At 33.4% G+C, this 17,687-nt stretch overlaps 1 protein-coding gene and 1 pseudogene across 1 annotated transcript; both read left to right on the top strand.

Annotated features, from left to right (window-relative positions):
* Nucleotides 1–271: 271 nt before the first annotated feature.
* On the top strand, nt 272–10,215 carry LOC111384073 (annotated as a pseudogene).
* On the top strand, nt 9,542–11,805 carry LOC111384072 (heavy metal-associated isoprenylated plant protein 5-like). Its single transcript, XM_023008295.1, has 4 exons — nt 9,542–10,068; nt 10,587–10,655; nt 10,773–10,857; nt 10,973–11,805. Exons 2-4 carry the CDS (start codon nt 10,650–10,652, stop codon nt 11,587–11,589), a joined length of 708 nt encoding a protein of 235 aa, XP_022864063.1. The 5' UTR covers nt 9,542–10,068; nt 10,587–10,649; the 3' UTR covers nt 11,590–11,805.
* The last annotated feature ends 5,882 nt before the right edge of the window (nt 11,806–17,687 follow it).

Below are 17,687 nucleotides of genomic sequence, written 5' to 3'. Positions count from 1 at the left end.
ACTTTACATAGAATGCTGGCTAATTTGAAGTTAGAAAGTCCTAATGCAACCCTTCTTAATAAGTTGCAGCATGGAACTACAATATTGTTGCCAAATTTATGTCTTTCTTTCACATAGGCTTGGCTTGTACAACGAAGATGGTACCTACTAATACAACCCTTGCCATTATTTGAGAAAAATAATATTTTGGATAGTGATTTTTAGGAAAATGTGTGATTGAAAGTAATATGGAAAAATTTAGATTTTACGTGTAGAATATTTTATTGCGTGAATGCGTGGGGGTTGGAGATGGGTATATATATAAAAAAAAGTTTTCAAATAATGTTTGTCAAACAGGGGCTTAGATTTCATTTTGGGTTTCTTTTACCTTATGGACATGTAATATAAAATTTGTTGGCGTGTCTTCCTCTGATCTTAACAATTTTTCAATTTATATAGAAGGTAAAGAATAATATCAAACCCGTATTTATGTGTAAACAAGAGCCTAAAAGTGGACTCTAACACACACACACACACACACAAATAATAATAATAATAATAATAATAATAATAATAATAATAAATAAATAAATAAATAAATAAATAAAAGGTCAAAATAGTAGTCAAAAAGGGCTTAACGGAGATAAACAATCAATTCATCAAGCCTCCAAATTAAGGCCGCCCGCGTTGAAAAGATGTAAGAAGTTCGATTGAAATTTCCAAAGTTATAGGCCAAGAAATACTTTTTCCAACTAACTCTATATATATACACATGGAATTTTATCAAACGCCTATCTAGCTAAAATCATACGGTTAATTTAGTTACAAGAATTTGGCTGCCCGGAAGGCGCACCCCGCCTATTCAAGGCTTTGATCTTGGACTCCAACACACTATTACCAAAACTCTTACCCCAATCCATCAGAAGTGGAGATACATTACAAGGTGATTGAGGAGCAGGAAGCATCGAGCAAGTTAACTTCACCGAATGTAAGCAATATATGTGTGTTAAACACTATGTGTAAATCGAGTTTGTATTCTATTAAAGCCTGGTCTACGCACAAATTTCAATGAGTTGCTAATGAGACTTGATCCTACATTTCTTGGCTTATAATGTCGAAATATCTTATTTAGAAGTCGTATCGTCGTACACAATCATATTCACATGATTTTAGCATTCCCATTTTTTTTTATTATACTACATTTTTTTATTTTATTTTTTGGGTAGCAAGTCATTTTAAGTTTGCAAAAAATCGGATAGACGAGCTGGACAAGGATAATTTTGTGTGCAACTACACGATGATTGAGGGTGATGTGTTGGGTGACAAGCTTGAGTTTATAGCTTATGAAATCAAGTTTGAGGAAGGTAGCAATGGTGGGTGTTGTTGGGTATGTTTGGTAAGTGATGCCTAAATTTCCTAGGTGATGATGAAAAATCGAGGCCCGTTTTAACTTCATAGGCTATAGGCCCATAATTTAAAAATTAAATCCACACCACAATTGAAGTAGCCCAATTATGTTGGGTATTTAAAGGTAATCAGTCCATTGGATTAGATGCTCAATACCCAATTTGGAGGTAATTTAAAATCACAATAAAAGATGGATAAATAAATCGATATCTTTTCTTTTAACCTCCTTATCCCATCTTGAATGAACTCTATCCTTTTGGATTAACATAATTTTGCAAATCTTCTATCCTAATCTTGCAAGACTCCTGGGAAATTCAGTCTCCTTACTAACCTTATAAATTGGAGCCTTCACCTTCATTTTATACACACCAAAAACTGAGAGAAAAACCAAGAAGAAGGAACTCTCCCTGTTTTGTGCAATACACGACACCTCCCTTGTCTTTCTTTGTGAATTCGTCTTTGTGACTAAAAATGGCCTTCAAATTGGAGATACCTTTGTGGTGTGGATCGAGTTTCTGAGCCGAATCAATAAGGGGAAATCGTTCTTCAATTTTATGCATTTTTGGTCTTGTTTTCTTTTCCTTGAATCTTTTCAAATCTTAAACTAATTGATTGTTTGATTTGATTTGTAGGTGGGTTTGTTGCGCAGTTGGTATCAGAGCTTAGCGGTGGTGAAAATCGGGCCAAAAATCGACCAGAAAATCGACAGGAAACAGAAAATCGGACTGTCCAGTTTCTTGCACAAAAATCGAACCTGAAAACACGATTTCCCGTCAATCCAGAAATCTATTGGTGAAACGGAGACCAGGGTTGAGACGTGCAGGTGGAGGTGGTGCTGGGTGTGCGGCGCGTGATTCCGACGGAGGCGCGTGACAACTCCGGCAGAGGCGCGTGTGGGTGCGTGGCTGAGATTCTGGGGAAGTCGTCTTCAGGTAGTTTGTTCCTCACATTATTTTTAACATTTTTCGTGTTGGTGGATCAACGGTCGAAATTGCCACATATTTATTGAATTATTTTAGGCCAAAATTGTGGCCCTAAAGCAGTAAATTTGCATATCTCGTAATTTACAAACTCAGACAAGTCCGCTTGGGTAAATTGGCTGAAACTTTACATTATCGCACTAGCAGATCATCGTGTGGGGTGATCATTAGGATTGGGGATTGTCATTACTTGGCAACCATTGCTTGTTGATAGAACCTAGGATTACGTGCCATCATCTGTTTAATTTTCTAAGTGAAATTATTTATTCGTCATTAGATTAATTTGTTGAACGTTGTTGCGTTATCTCGTATTATTTTAGACTTGCACCCGGACTCTTATTCTAGTTCTTCCCTTGATCTGAGAACTCAATTCTTACGAAACCCTAGGGTTCTAGAATAGCGCATTATTGTGAAACCATAGAAATCTTGTTACTTCGTGTAATCTGTGTGACTTGTGACTTTTATATATTTGAATTTGTGTTCTGTGCATTTCTTGGTAAAATGTCGACACATCACTTTGAGTTGGGTGTCTTTAATGGCAAAGGAGATTTTTGAATTTGACAACAAAAAATGAAAGGTATTCTTGTTCAACAAAAAGCTTCCAAAGCTATTGATGACTCTTTTCTTGCAAACTTAACTAATGAAGAAAAAGAGAATATGGATGAATCGGCATACACTTCTATAATATTACACATGTCTGATGCGGTATTAAGAAAAGTTGGTAAATTAAAATCAGCTCAAGAACTTTGGGAAAAACTGGAGGAACTTTATGTGTCTAAGTCAACTCCAAACAAACTTTTTCTACTTTAGAGCTTTTTAAGCTTCAAAATCGACTCTTCAAAAGATTTAGATGATAATTTGGATATCTTTAATAAACTCGTGCAAGATATCACTAACTGTGGTGAAAAAGTATATGAAGAGTATAAGGCAATAATTTTGTTAAATGCTATCCCTGAAACTTATAGAGATGTTAAAAATGCTATTAAATATGAGAGAGATACTTTGACACCTGAAATTGTCATAGACTCGTTAAGAAGTAAAGAAATAGAAATGCGAGCTGAGAGAGTCGAGAGAAGAAGTGGTGAGGTTCATATTATGAGAGGTTGGCCTCAGTCAAGAACCCGTGAGAACCAAAGGGGATATGTGTCTGGTAGTAAAAAGAAAAGTAGAAGTTTATCTAGGTCAAGAAATAAAACTAAAGGTAAAAAATGCTATGGTTGCGGTAAAACTGGACACTTCATTAAAGATTGTTATGTTGAGAAAAACAAACAAAAGGAAAAGATTCACGATGAGGCAAATGTAATTATTTCCTCTAATGAATTTTGTGAAGTATATGTGTTATTAAACTCTGAACATATTGAAATAAACTTGATTGTGAAATCATATTTAAATGAATGGATACTTGATTCTGGTGCATCATTTCATGTTTCATCACATAATGACTGGTTTGAAAATATGCAAGAATCTGAAAGTGGTCATGCTATTTTGTACAATAATCATGCATAAAAAATTACTGCCATTGGTGATATCACGTTAAAATTTGGCACTGGTTATGTGCTTAAATTACATGGAGTTAGATATATTCCTGAAATGGCTAGAAATCTTATTTCAGTAGGAGCATTAGAAACTGATGTTTTTACTGGTAAAATTGGAAACAACATGTTTAAAATGATTAAGGGTGCTCTTGTCACATGTAAAGGTACTAAAAAAATAGTATTTATGTGATCACTACTAAAATTGTTGAAAACTCAACTTCTTCTATAAATTTGACCAACACTGATGACACGCACAAGTGGCACAATAGATTAACTCACATAAGTATTAAAGGACTTGGTAAAATGTCGACACATCACTTTGAGTTGGGTGTCTTTAATGGTAAAGGAGATTTTTCAATTTGGCAACAAAAAATGAAAGGTATTCTTGTTCAACGAAAAGTTTCCAAAGCTATTGATGACTATTTTCTTGCAAACTTGATTAATAAAGAAAAAGAGAATATGGATGAATCGGCATACACTTCTATAATATTACACATGTCTGATGCGGTATTAAGAAAAGTTGGTAAATTAAAATCAGCTAAAGAACTTTGGGAAAAACTGGAGGAACTTTATGTGTCTAAGTCAACTCCAAACAAACTTTTTCTACTTGAGAGCTTTTTAAGCTTCAAAATCGACTCTTCAAAAGATTTAGATGATAATTTGGATATCTTTAATAAACTCGTACAAGATATCACTAACTGTGGTGAAAAAGTATCTGAAGAGTATAAGGCAATAATTTTGTCAAACGCTATCCCTGAAACTTATAGAGATGTTAAAAATGCTATTAAATATGAGAGAGATACTTTGACACCTGAAATTGTCATAGACTCATTAAGAAGTAAAGAAATAGAAATGCGAGCTGAGAGAGTCGAGAGAAGAAGTGGTCAGGTTCATATTATGAGAGGTTGGCCTTAGTCAAGAACCCGTGACAACCAAAGTGAATATGTGTCTGGTAGTAAAATGAAAAGTAGAAGTTTATCTAGGTCAAGAAATAAAACTAAAGGTAAAAAATGCTATGGTTGCGGTAAAACTGGACACTTCATTAAAGATTTGTTATGTTGAGAGAAAAAAAACAAAAGGAAAAGATTCACGATGAGGCAAATGTAATTACTTCCTCTAATGAATTTTGTGAAGTATATGTGTTATTAAACTCTGAACATACTGAAATAAATTTGATTGTGAAATCACATTTAAATGAATGGATACTTGATTCTGGTGCGTCATTTCATGTTTCATCACATAATGACTGGTTTGAAAATATGCAAGAATCTGAAAGTGGTCATGCTATTTTGTGCAATAATCATGCATAAAAAATTGCTGGCATTGGTGATATCACGTTAAAATTTGGCACTGGTTATGTGCTTAAATTACATGAAGTTAGATATATTCCTGAAATGGCTAGAAATCTTATTTCAGTAGGAGCATTAGAAACTGATGTTTTTACTGGTAAAATTGGAAACAACATGCTTAAAATGATTAAGGGTGCTCTTCTCACATGTAAAGGTACTAAAAGAAATGGTATTTATGTGATCACTACTAAAATTGTTAAAAACTCAACTTCTTCTATAAATTTGACCAACACTAATGACACACACAAGTGGCACAATAGATTAACTCACATAAGTATTAAAGGACTTGGTAAAATGTCGACACATCACTTTGAGTTGGGTATCTTTAATGGTAAAGGAGATTTTTCAATTTGGCAACAAAAAATGAAAGGTATTCTTGTTCAACGAAAAGTTTCCAAAGCTATTGATGACTCTTTTCTTGCAAACTTGACTAATAAAGAAAAAGAGAATATGGATGAATCGGCATACACTTCTATAATATTACACATGTCTGATGCGGTATTAAGAAAAGTTGGTAAATTAAAATCAGCTAAAGAACTTTGGAAAAAACTGGAGGAACTTTATGTGTCTAAGTCAACTCCAAACAAACTTTTTCTACTTGAGAGCTTTTTAAGCTTCAAAATCGACTCTTCAAAAGATTTAGATGATAATTTGGATATCTTTAATAAACTCGTGTAAGATATCACTAACTGTAGTGAAAAAGTATCTGAAGAGTATAAGGTAATAATTTTGTTAAATGCTATCCCTGGAACTTATAGAGATGTTAAAAATGCTATTAAATATGGGAGAGATATTTTGACACCTGAAATTGTCATAGACTCGTTAAGAAGTAAAGAAATGGAAATGCGAGCTTAGAGAGTCGAGAGAAGAAGTGGTGAGGTTCATATTATGAGAGGTAGGTCTTAGTCAAGAACCCGTGATAACCAAAGTGGATACGTGTCTGGTAGTAAAAAGAAAAGTAGAAGTTTATCTAGGTCAAGAAATAAAACTAAAGGTAAAAAATGCTATGGTTGCGGTAAACCTGGACAATTCATTAAAGATTGTTATGTTGAGAAAAACAAACAAAAGGAAAAGATTCACGATGAGTCAAATGTTATTACTTCCTCTGATGAATTTTGTGAAGTATATGTGTTATTAAACTCTGAACCTAATGAAGTAAATTTGACCGTGAAATCACATTTAAATGAATGAATACTTGATTCTGGTGCATCATTTCATGTTTTATCACATAAAGACTGGTTTGAAAATATGCAAGAATCTGAAAGTGGTCATGCTATTTTGTGCAATAATCATGCATATAAAATTGCTAGCATTGGTGATATCACGAAATTTGACACTGGTTCTGTGCTTAAATTACATGGAATTAGATATATTCCTGAAATGGCTAGAAATCTTATTTCAGTAGGAGCATTAGAAACTGATGGTTTTACAGGTAAAATTGGAAACAACATACTTAAAATAATTAAGGGTGTTATTGTCACATGTAAATGTACTAAAAGAAACGGTATTTATGTGACCACTGCTAAAATTGTTAAAAATTCAACTTCTTCTATAAATTTGACCAACACTGATGACACACACAAGTGGCACAAAATAGATTAACTCACATAAGTATTAAAGGACTTAAACTGCTAAATGATAAACGTGTATTTGGAAAAGACTGTGTGTCTAATACGCCTTTCTGTGATCACTGTGTACTTGGTAAATATCATAGGTCATCTTTTTCATCTGGTATGCATATAACTACTAAAGTCTTGGAATATATTCATACTGATTTATGGGGGCTTGCTACTAATCCTACAAAGGTATGGTAAATGTGATGACTATACTATGTTAAAAAGTTTTGGCTGTGCTGCTTTCTCTCATCAAAATGAGGGAAAACTAGAACCTTAGAGCTAGGAAATGTGTTTTCTTAGAATATCCTAAAGGAGTTAAAGGGTATAGGCTTTGGGATAGAAATCAAAATGGAGTTAAGATCATCATAAGTCGTGATATTACATTTAGTGAGTCTGAAATGCCGTGTCTAAAATCAGAAAGTGACACCTTGAGAGAAAAACAGCAAGAAACCATTAGTGACGAATCTCAAGTAAATTTAAGGTCCTTAAGTGTTCAAACCCCCACCATTTCAATTGAGGTGGAGCATCAAAATCCTGAACTAGAAGAAAATCAGAGTGAAAATATTGAGAGAGGTGAAGCTATAGTGGAATATCAAGGAGAGCAAAATCCTTTGTTTGATTATCAGTTAACTAGAGACATAGTTAGAAGAACACATAGAGTGCATCAAAGGTTATAGTCTGATTTTGACATTGCTTATGCTAGTTATGAAGAACTAGTTGATAGGGAACCAAACACGTATGAAGAAGCCTTAAAGAGTGAACAATTTGAGGATTGGGTGAAAGCAATGAAAGAAGAGATAAATTCCCTCGATAATAATCAAACATGGGAATTAGTCCCAATACCTAAAGACAAGTCAATAATTGGGTGTAAATGAGTTTTTAGAATTAAAGAGAGAATTACCAAAGGAGACGGTTTGAGGTTTAAGGCTAGACTTGTGGCCAAAGATTACACACAAAAGGAAGGGGTAGATTATAATGAGATCTTTTCTCCAGTTGTTAAATATACCACAATTAGGACTGTGGTTGCATTAGTTGCACATTTCAATTGGGAACTTGAACAACTTGATGTTAAAACTGTTTTTCTGCATGGAGAACTTGATGAAAAGATTTTCATGGATCAACCTAAAGGTTTTGAAAATAAACAAAAACCTGATCATGTGTATTTTCTTAAACGCTCTTTATATGGTTTAAAACAATTTTCTAGACAATGGTATAAACGTTTTGATTTCGTTTGTTAAAACAATTGGTTTTAAAAAGAGTGAATTTGATCATTGCTTGTACTATCAAGGTAATGCAAACAATAATGACTGTGTGTTTTTGTTGCTATATGTGGACAATATGCTTTTGATTGGTCCCAACTTGAAGTTGTTAAATGATGTAAAAACTACTTTAAGTAATGATTTTGATATGAAAGACTTAGGTAATGCTAAAAGAATTTTAGACATTGAAATTCAAAGAGATAGGTCTAAATCAATTTTATTTTTACATCAGGCTCCATATATCATGAAAATTTTGAAGAAATTTGGTATGAATGAATGTAAACCTATTACATTACCTTTACCTAATCACTTTGTATTATCTAAAGAACAATCACCTGCTAATAAAGAAGAAAAAAATATATGAAATGAATTCCATATACAAATGTCATTGGTTCTGTGATGTTTCTACTTGTGTGTACTAGACTTGACTTAGCTTTTGTTGTTAGTACACTTAGCAGATATATGTCCAACCCGGGTCCCAAACATTAGGAGGCTTTGAAATGATTATTTAGATATTTGAAAGGAACATACAATGTTGGCTTAATATATAAGTTTAATACTGAAGGCATAAAATTGAAAGGTTTTACTGATGCTAACTATACTAGTGATAGAGATAATAGGAAGTCTACATCTTTCTACATGTTCACTTTGTGTAATTCACGTGTTAGTTGGAAATCACAACTTCAACATGTTATTGCATTATCCACTACTGAATCAGAATACATTGCTGCTACTGAAGCATTTAAAGAATTCTTGTGGTTTAAATGTGTATTAAATGAACTTGGTGTTTTTAAGGATAATGTGACAATATATTCTGATATTCAATCTGCTATTCATCTATGCAAAAATCCTATCTTTCATGAACGTACTAAACATATAGATGTTAGATTACATTTCATTAGAGATATGGTTTCTCAAGAACTGGTAAAACTTGAGAAAGTCCTTTCAGAATATAATCCTGCAGATATGGGAACTAAGGTACTCCCATTTGTAAAGTTTAGAAGCTGTCTTGATCTTCTAGACATCGGTACAAACTTGTAAGTCTTTTCCCTTAACCTATTTGTTATCTTATCTGACTTGCAGGGTAATTTGGCATCAAGGTGAAGATTGTTGGGCATGTTTGTTAAGTGATGCCCAAATCCTCTAGGCGATGATGAAAAATCGAGGCCCATTTTAACTTCATAGGCTATAAGCCCAGGATTGAAGAATTAAATTCACACCACAATTGAAGTAGTCCAATTATGTTGGATATTTAGAGGTAATCAGTTCATTGGACTAGATGTTCAATACCCAACTTGGAGGTAATTTAAAATCACAAGAAAATATGGATAAATAAATCGATATCTTTTCTTTTAACCCCCTTATCGTGTCTTGGATGAACTCTCTCTTTTTGGATTAACATAATCTTGCAAATCTTCTATCCTAATCTTGCAAGATTCCTGGGAAATTCATTCTCCTTACTAAGCCTATAAATTGGAGCCTTCACCTTCATTTTATACACACCAAAATCTGAGAGAAAAACCAAGAAGAAGGAACTTTCCTTGCTTTGTGCAATACACGACACTTCCTCTGCCTTTCTTTGTGAATTTGTCTGTGACTAAAAATGGCCTTCAAATTGAAAATACCTTTGTGGTGTGGATCGAGTTTCTGAGCCGAATCAATAAGGGGAAATCATTCTTCAATTTTATGCATTTTTGGTCTTGTTTTCTTTTCCTTGAATCTTTACAAATCCTAAACCAATTGATTGTTTGATTTGATTTGTAGGTGGATTTGTTGCACAGGTGCATTTGTAAGATGGCTAGTGAATACCATAGCATTGGAAATTTGGAGGTCAAGGAAGATGAAATCAAGGCAGGCAAAGACAGTGCCATGGGCATATACAAAGTTGTTGAAGCCTACCTCTTGGAGAATCCTCGTGTTTATGCATAATTTGATTTGTTATTGTAAGTTGTGAGAATACATCTCATTATTTGGAAATGATGATCTCTTTCTTGTAACAAGATGATTCCCAAATAGTGGAATTATAAAGCTACTTTCTTTTTGTTGACTTTGTTGATGAATCCAATCTTCTGCTCTCACTACTTTTCATATCTTTTCCATGGCCAGCTACAGGTAACCATCCAAATTAAAGTAAAATATTCCCCTCAACATTCTAGGGTCCAAATAAAGGACCCACACTTGGGGACTATGGGGGACTTAGCTAATCAGGCTTAACGGTTCAAATTTTTAAATGAAGAGTTGTTATTGAGTTCAAGTCTTACCAGTATCCTACACGATTTGACCATTTGATGATATCAATTTGACTTGCACGAAACATCTTAAACTTAGATGAGCGAATGTAACCACTCAAAAGCAAATTCTTTGCAAGTCCCACGACATAAAATTACTTTAAATATTCCTTCTCCATGGACAAATGAATGTGATATATTGATTCTCTATTAACACTCCCCACTCTGTCCAGCCTACAGAGAACCTTAATTTGTTCCGGCAGCATCATTCTCCAATCTCCACGACTCTTCCAGAAATGGAGGTACGTCTTAAAATTTATGTCGAATAAATTAATTTACAAAAATCATTTTCATAATTAGTTTTTTCGTATTTCGAACACATTTATAATTGAATTCTTTTTAAATTTTACAAACTGCAGAAACCTCGAGTCACAGAGATACAGGTTCGGATGGACTGCAATGGCTGCGTGCAGAAGATAAAGAAGGCCTTGCATGGCATCAATGGTAAGTCAATTAATTTCAATAAACAATGCAAATATTGTGCCTTTAAAAAAAAATAAAATTATATATATATATATATATTTAATCCGTATTCATGCAAAACATTTATATGTCGCAGGTATATATGATCTCTACGTTGATTTTCCTCAGCAAAAGATAACAATAATTGGGTTGGCAGATCCTCAAAAAATAGCCAAAGCCATTAAGAAAACAAGAAAAACTGCAATCATTTGTTCACATTCAGAACCATCTGATGATCAACCATCAGAACCAGCACCAGATGGTGGAGAACCTGAGTCCACTAACCAGCCCACGGCAGAAGCAGCCCCACAAGCCGAGGCACCAAAAGAATCACCACTCCCAGAAAATCCACCATCTGAAGCTGCTAATGGTACTCCAACAAACCAGCCTCCACTTCAACCAAAAGATATCGAAGAAATTCATGTGATCCACCACCACGCACCAGATGGATGGGGCTATGGCTATAGTGAACAAGGGAATCAACATGGTAGAGTCGAGCAGTCTCAGGCTCACAGTTACAATGCCTACAAGCCAACACCTTATGTGACAGATTATGCATATATCAACAGGCTGTCGCCACCTGCCCACTCACAATATTACAATAGGCCTGCAGATCAATACACATACACTAACGAGGAGAATCGAGCTGGATCCAATGGAAATATTACTTCAATTTTTAGCGATGAAAATCCAAATGCATGCAGAATAGTCTAGTTTTTGTGGAGACAAATATAATCACCAAACATTCGTTTCGTTGGCAATAATAATATATTGAGATTAGTACATATGTTACTAGTTTGAGAGATGAAATTAATGGATTGTGAGTGTTCAAAGAATTTATTCTGTTGTGGACTAATGTATGATACCAAAGATTCCTAATAAAGCTATATTTTTTTTTTCCCAGAATCATATTCCTGGGGAGGTGGATAATCGCTAATTTGTTCTTTCTTTTTTCTCTAGTCAATAATGTAACGAGAGAGAAGAATGATTTTATACTCTTAATTTTAAGGGCTAATGAAGAAATCCAATAACAAAGGGAGAAGAATGATTTCTGGTAAGTGTATTTCGTATACTTATCTAGGCCAGTAAATTGGAGTATTTGTAGTGATTTGAATGAGTTATAACTTAATTATGTTTGTTAGGTTGAACTCAAATTGATGGAATTGGAAGAGAGGAACCAAAAAGGAGCAAAAATAAAAGAAATCCAAAGTTTTGGGACCAAAGTGTAAACTTTCAATATTTGATTTGGACCATAACATGATGATTGAAGATCACATATGATCAATTGGATGCAATTTGGAGATCAAAATAGTGAAATAGAATTGAAGTATTCTCACAAATCAATTTCCAGCCAAAGAAATTATGCTCTGAATTTTTTACCTCAACTTAAGACTCATTTTTGGGATAGAAAACATTATAATTGGAAAAATTGTAATTCAAAAAGAATTGTAACTCTTTGAATTAGCTTTATAACGCACTTTGAATCGCTTCAATCGACCATTAGGAGAGAAAGTTATGATCAAAATATTGAAAACTTCTAATGACGACATAGTCCAAAATGGCGCGCGTATTTTTCTACATACTAATCAACAGATTCCTTTTGCAATTTAATTTTTTTTAGAACCTAAATTGGATGCAATTTTGACCTATTTTTTGGCTCTTATAAATAGAGAGCAAGGGTTATACATAGAAAAACCCTCTATTGCTTCTTCGTACACAATAATATCATCAAATTCATTAAGAACAAGAGGTCAATTCTTTGCTTTTGGGAAAGGAGATCTAGCCATAGCAAGGAATTGAAACTCAGTTACATATTTAAAAAAAAATTTGAAGAATTCAACTTTGGACTTGAAGATTAACATCTTTTGAACTATTTTATGATTCGGGTCATATTTTTCTATTATTTTTTGTAATTTATATATTAATGTGTTATGCTAGATTCGCTTTGTATTGGATGAAGATAAACCCTATTTGTCATTTATTTTTAATTCAAAACTAGTAATTTAATAATTCTTGTGTTTCTTAATTGATTTTGCATACCTATTGCATTAGTTAATCGTTTGGCCATCAATTAGATAATTAATTTCTTGTTGTAGTGTTGAGAGACTCACAATAAATTTAGAATGCGTCAAAATGAACATATGTGCAATAAACGTTAAGAATAACATTTATCACGTTTCCAATCATATAAATAATCTAAAATTTAATGCATTCTAGAATTCGGACTAAGAATAGATTCAGGCAGTGGTTAGGATAGAAATAATTTGTCTTGAAAGAGAAAGTTAAATACATTAGCTTTATCCATTGTTATTAATATAGAAACGGAACTAGATTATGAATCAAAAATTGAAATAAATAACAATAAGTGGATTAGAAATCCAATACAATCATCCATAATTTTATAAAAACCAAACTTTTATTACTTTATTAGATTAGTTTAGAATAATCAAAAAATCAAATTCTCTTTTATTTATATAATTCGAATTTCATACGTAACTGATAAACTTAAATTAAATTTATTTCACGTGAGACGATACTCTCAATTCATTAATTCTATTACTTGTCAAAGATGTCGTACGCTTGCAGGTTTTACACGAACAAGTTTTAGCGCCATTGTCGAGGAATAAAATATTTACTTTGAGTTTATTAATTCTTATAGAATTTGAATTTTTTTCGTTGTTTCAGGCTATTATTTACACACATAATCTCTCTTTTCTGTTTTGGGCAGTTTATACAAGATTATTGAGAAACTGAGCTCCTATTATTGGATCTCGAAATCAAATGAACTTCAAGACAACGAAGACAAGAATAGAGAGAAACTAGAAAAATGGTGGCAAATCAAAATCAAATTTAGCTACCAACAGATTCGTTAGATCAACAAGATCCACCAAGAGCATCAGCCAACAGTGTAGAAACTCTTAGAGATTATGTGAATCCCTCCTTAGTTCTTGTGCACCAACTATATATCCACCTTTTAGGTAGGCCAATTTCCACATTTAACCAGATGTCATTAATTTGTTTCATCGTCTTCAATACATTAGGTTCTCTAAAAGATCAAATGAAAATTCTCATGAACATGTTCAGTCCTTCTTGATGCTTTGCGAATATGATCAACCATGAAGGCATATCTGTTAATGCCTTTCGACTGCGGCTATTCCCTCATACTTTAAAAGAATGTGCACGAGAATGGTCAAATTCAATAAATCCTGGGAGTATCGTTTTATGGAATGACATGATGCAGAAATTCTCTTTGAAATTCTTCTTGTCGTCTCGAGTTCATTAGATCCTAAACGAAGTCCATATTTTCCAGCAAAGAGACTTTGAGAGCTATCCAAAAGCATAGAAAAGATTCAAAAATTGCTTCAAAAAGTGCCCCAATCTAAACATTTTTGAAGACTCTAAAATCTATATATTTTATTCAAGCCTGAGACCTTCTATAACATAGCCAATGCTTCAACAGGAATGTCAATCTTAGATATTCTATTGGACAATGACTTAGAGACCTTTTTGAGAGAATTGCAAAAAATCAGTTTATGTGGTTAATAGACAGGGAAGTGCCAAGAAAAACAGCGAAGATTCACAACATAAATTCAGTGACAGCAATGACAGCCCAGCTGAAAGTACTAACAAAGAAGTTGGACAAACTTACTCTGAATGTGAGCACGGCGCACCAACTAGCACCAGCATGTGGGGGCTGTAGGGCAGATCATGCAACTGCAAGCTGTCTTTTAACCTCTACACGTGTATCGGTCTGAAAAATAAGTTATACACAGAATATTCAAAGACAGCCAAACAATCCTAACTCCAACACCTATAATCCAAATTGGGGTAGTCATCCTAACTTCTAATGAGCTAATAATCAAGGACATGATATCAAATTCAGGGCAACCTACAAGAATTACAGTAGCAATAGGAGAACACGTCATATTTGGAGAATCTACTTGCTAAGTACATTACTAAGACTAAGGCTGCAGTCCAGAAACATAAAGTTTCAATCCAAAATTTGGAGAATCGGGTGGGACAGCTAGCAACCGCATTAGCTAATATAACACAGGATATCCTGCCAAGCTATACAGAAAAGAACCCAAGAAAATAGTATTAGAAGTTGAAGCTGTGAATCATGCAACTATTGAGGTACCATCAATCAATCCTACCACCCCTGTTCGAGCTTATGTGCCGCCAAGTTCATTCCCTCGAAGGCTTCAAAGATAGCCTAAAGAGAAAAAAGTTCAAGCCATCACAATGAAAAGCTGAGTTCAACTGCCAAAAATTATAGTGAAAATAAAGGGATAGAGAAGAATCGGGTACATACCACAGGGGAGAAACAAGTGGTTCAGTCCAAAGATTTAGCAAAGGTTAATCAAGAAAAATAGGCAGATAGTCCACATGTTAAAAGAACCACTCCTATCAATAAATACGCACCTCCAGTCCCATTCCTTCAAAGGTTGCAGAACAATAATTTGGAAAAGCAATTTAAGAAGTTCTTGGATATCATTACACAATTTCACATTAATATTCCTTTCATTGAAGCCATTCAACAGATTTCAAATTACAAAATTTTTCTTTAAGAGATGTTGACCAAGAAGAGAAAGCTATAGAAGATGAAACAGTAGCATTGGTTGAAGAGTGCGGCACAATCATAAAGCAAATGCTTTTTCCTATTAAAATATCTAGGGGGTTTTTACTGTACCTTACTCTATAGGAAATTCACATAATTAAATGCTTTAATTGATTCTGAAGCAAATATTAATCTGATGCCACTGTCTATCTACATGAAATTAGGATTGAAAGATCCAAAAGCTACATCAATAATTCTACAGTTGGCTGATAGGACACTCAAGCAACCTTATATGCTCGTCAAAGTTGGAGATAATTTTTTCTTGTTGATTTCATCATCCTTGATATAGATGCTCAACACATGCTGTTAATTTTGGGAAGACCATTCTTAGCAACTGCACGAGAATTAATGGATTTTGAGAAATATAATTTAACCTTAAGGGTGGAAAAAAAAACAAAGCTTCACAATGAATGCACCATTCAAGCGACCACTGGCCATTGAGTACTGTCAAAAGATTAGCCATTGGGGAAACAACAAGAACATGAAGGAAGAAGGTGGACTTGTTGGGCAAGACAACAATAAAAATCTTGTAATTCGGAGGCCCAAAGATGAATTGAAACATAACTATTAGTGCAGTCGGTGCAAGGTTGAAAACTCTCTTTTCAAGCCACCTTGAATAGCCAAAACAATAAGGTCAAGCTAATGACTATAAATAAGCGCTTATTGGAAGGCAACCCAGTTTTCTTTTCTTTTGTTTATTTTTGTTTTCTAAAATATAGGATAAGAAAATTTCATTGCTTTTAGTAATTTAATAAATTTTATTGCTTTTAGTAGTATAGGGTATCTTCAACCTCATATTTTCCTCTAGGTTGTGTTTGAATTTATTATAAAGTATTCCATGTTATGATTGATTTTCTAAGTATTTTGAAGGAACACAGTACTTGGACACACTGGACAAGGGAAAGACATAGCAAGTGAGCCGGAACTTTCATGCCAATCTATCCACCACATGCAGATTTATATTAGGAGAGTACTTAGTTCCCTTTTTTGTCCTTAATTTTTATATATTGCTTGATATATTTTTAGACATTGAGGACAATGTCTGTTATAAGTTTGGGGGTAGAAAGTATTGAGTTTTTACTAGTTTGTATACTTGTTTGCGTGCAAAAAAATCTGAAAAATCAACCGAAAAAATATAAATTTTTAAGCTTATTTTTGCTTTTGTGTGCTTGTATATGTTAAGATAATTTTGTTTATCATGATGAACATATTTGTAGCCATGTGTTAGGCTATAAATTACTAAAAAGTTGCACATTATGGTTGATTTATGCTTATTCATGTAAAACTTAATATTTTCACAAAATTTATGTTTTGCATCGTGAATGAATAATTTGATTCAAAATTTGAGTAAGTTACAAAAAATAGATGTTAAATTCAAACAACTACTAAATTATACATCCTTAAACCAAATTTAGAATAATTTGGGGGTGATTGAACTGTCATAGAGAGGCAATGGGATAAATGTATATTCCATGTGTGTTAAATTTAGTGTGGATTATCTAAGGACAATAAGATGAAAATTAGGTGATAATCTTAAATTAGGAGTCGGTTTTTTGAGAATAAGTGTTTAATAATAGGTATTGCATTAATCATTGCATAAAAAATGAAAAAAAAATAAAGAAAGAAAATGTAACTCATTGTAAAACATTTTTCCGTAGCCTGTATGATTCGAGTGACTAAGCCTACAGGTTATTTAAAACATGATGTCGTAAAGTCATTTGACTTGAGAGTTATCGGCCAAAAGCTGGCTACATGGGTCAATTAGAAAGTTTAATCGAGAGAAGTCAGCACATAAGATGTTAGAAAAGAAAAAAATTATCCACATAAAAAAAATTGTTACATGCCTTGGTTAAGCCCCTAAACACTTAGTTTAGAGAAGTAGACATTTGACATGGGTTATTAGTTTAATTGTTTCTTAGGGGCTAAAGCAATCAAAAATAAGAAGAATCTTCATTTATTGATGCGTTGAGCTGCAATTAATAAGATCGAACCAAACTAGAGAAGGTGGGGATTAGTATATAAATTCAACATTAGATCATACCTCAAGAAAAGAGTTAAAAAAAAATAAGTTTGAGGGTGTGAATCTTACAAGAGAAGAAATGATATATTTGACCATAGAGAGTCAAGACTTGAATCACTTTATGAATTTATGATGCTTAACATGAATTTCACACACACACACACACAGGGGTTT

Source organism: Olea europaea, unplaced genomic scaffold, assembly GCF_002742605.1.
Source record: "Olea europaea var. sylvestris unplaced genomic scaffold, O_europaea_v1 scaffold2835, whole genome shotgun sequence".
Classification (NCBI taxonomy): domain Eukaryota; kingdom Viridiplantae; phylum Streptophyta; class Magnoliopsida; order Lamiales; family Oleaceae; genus Olea; species Olea europaea.
The sequence above is the reverse complement of the archived record's forward strand: the minus strand, read 5'-3'. Positions and strand labels throughout refer to the sequence as shown.

What these genes read in the sequence shown, in the direction of transcription:
- LOC111384072 (XM_023008295.1), top strand. An exon ending in GGCCTTGCATGGCATCAATG is followed by an intron (nt 10,858 to 10,972) that starts GTAAGTCAATTA and finishes TATATGTCGCAG; the next exon opens with GTATATATGATCTCTACGTT.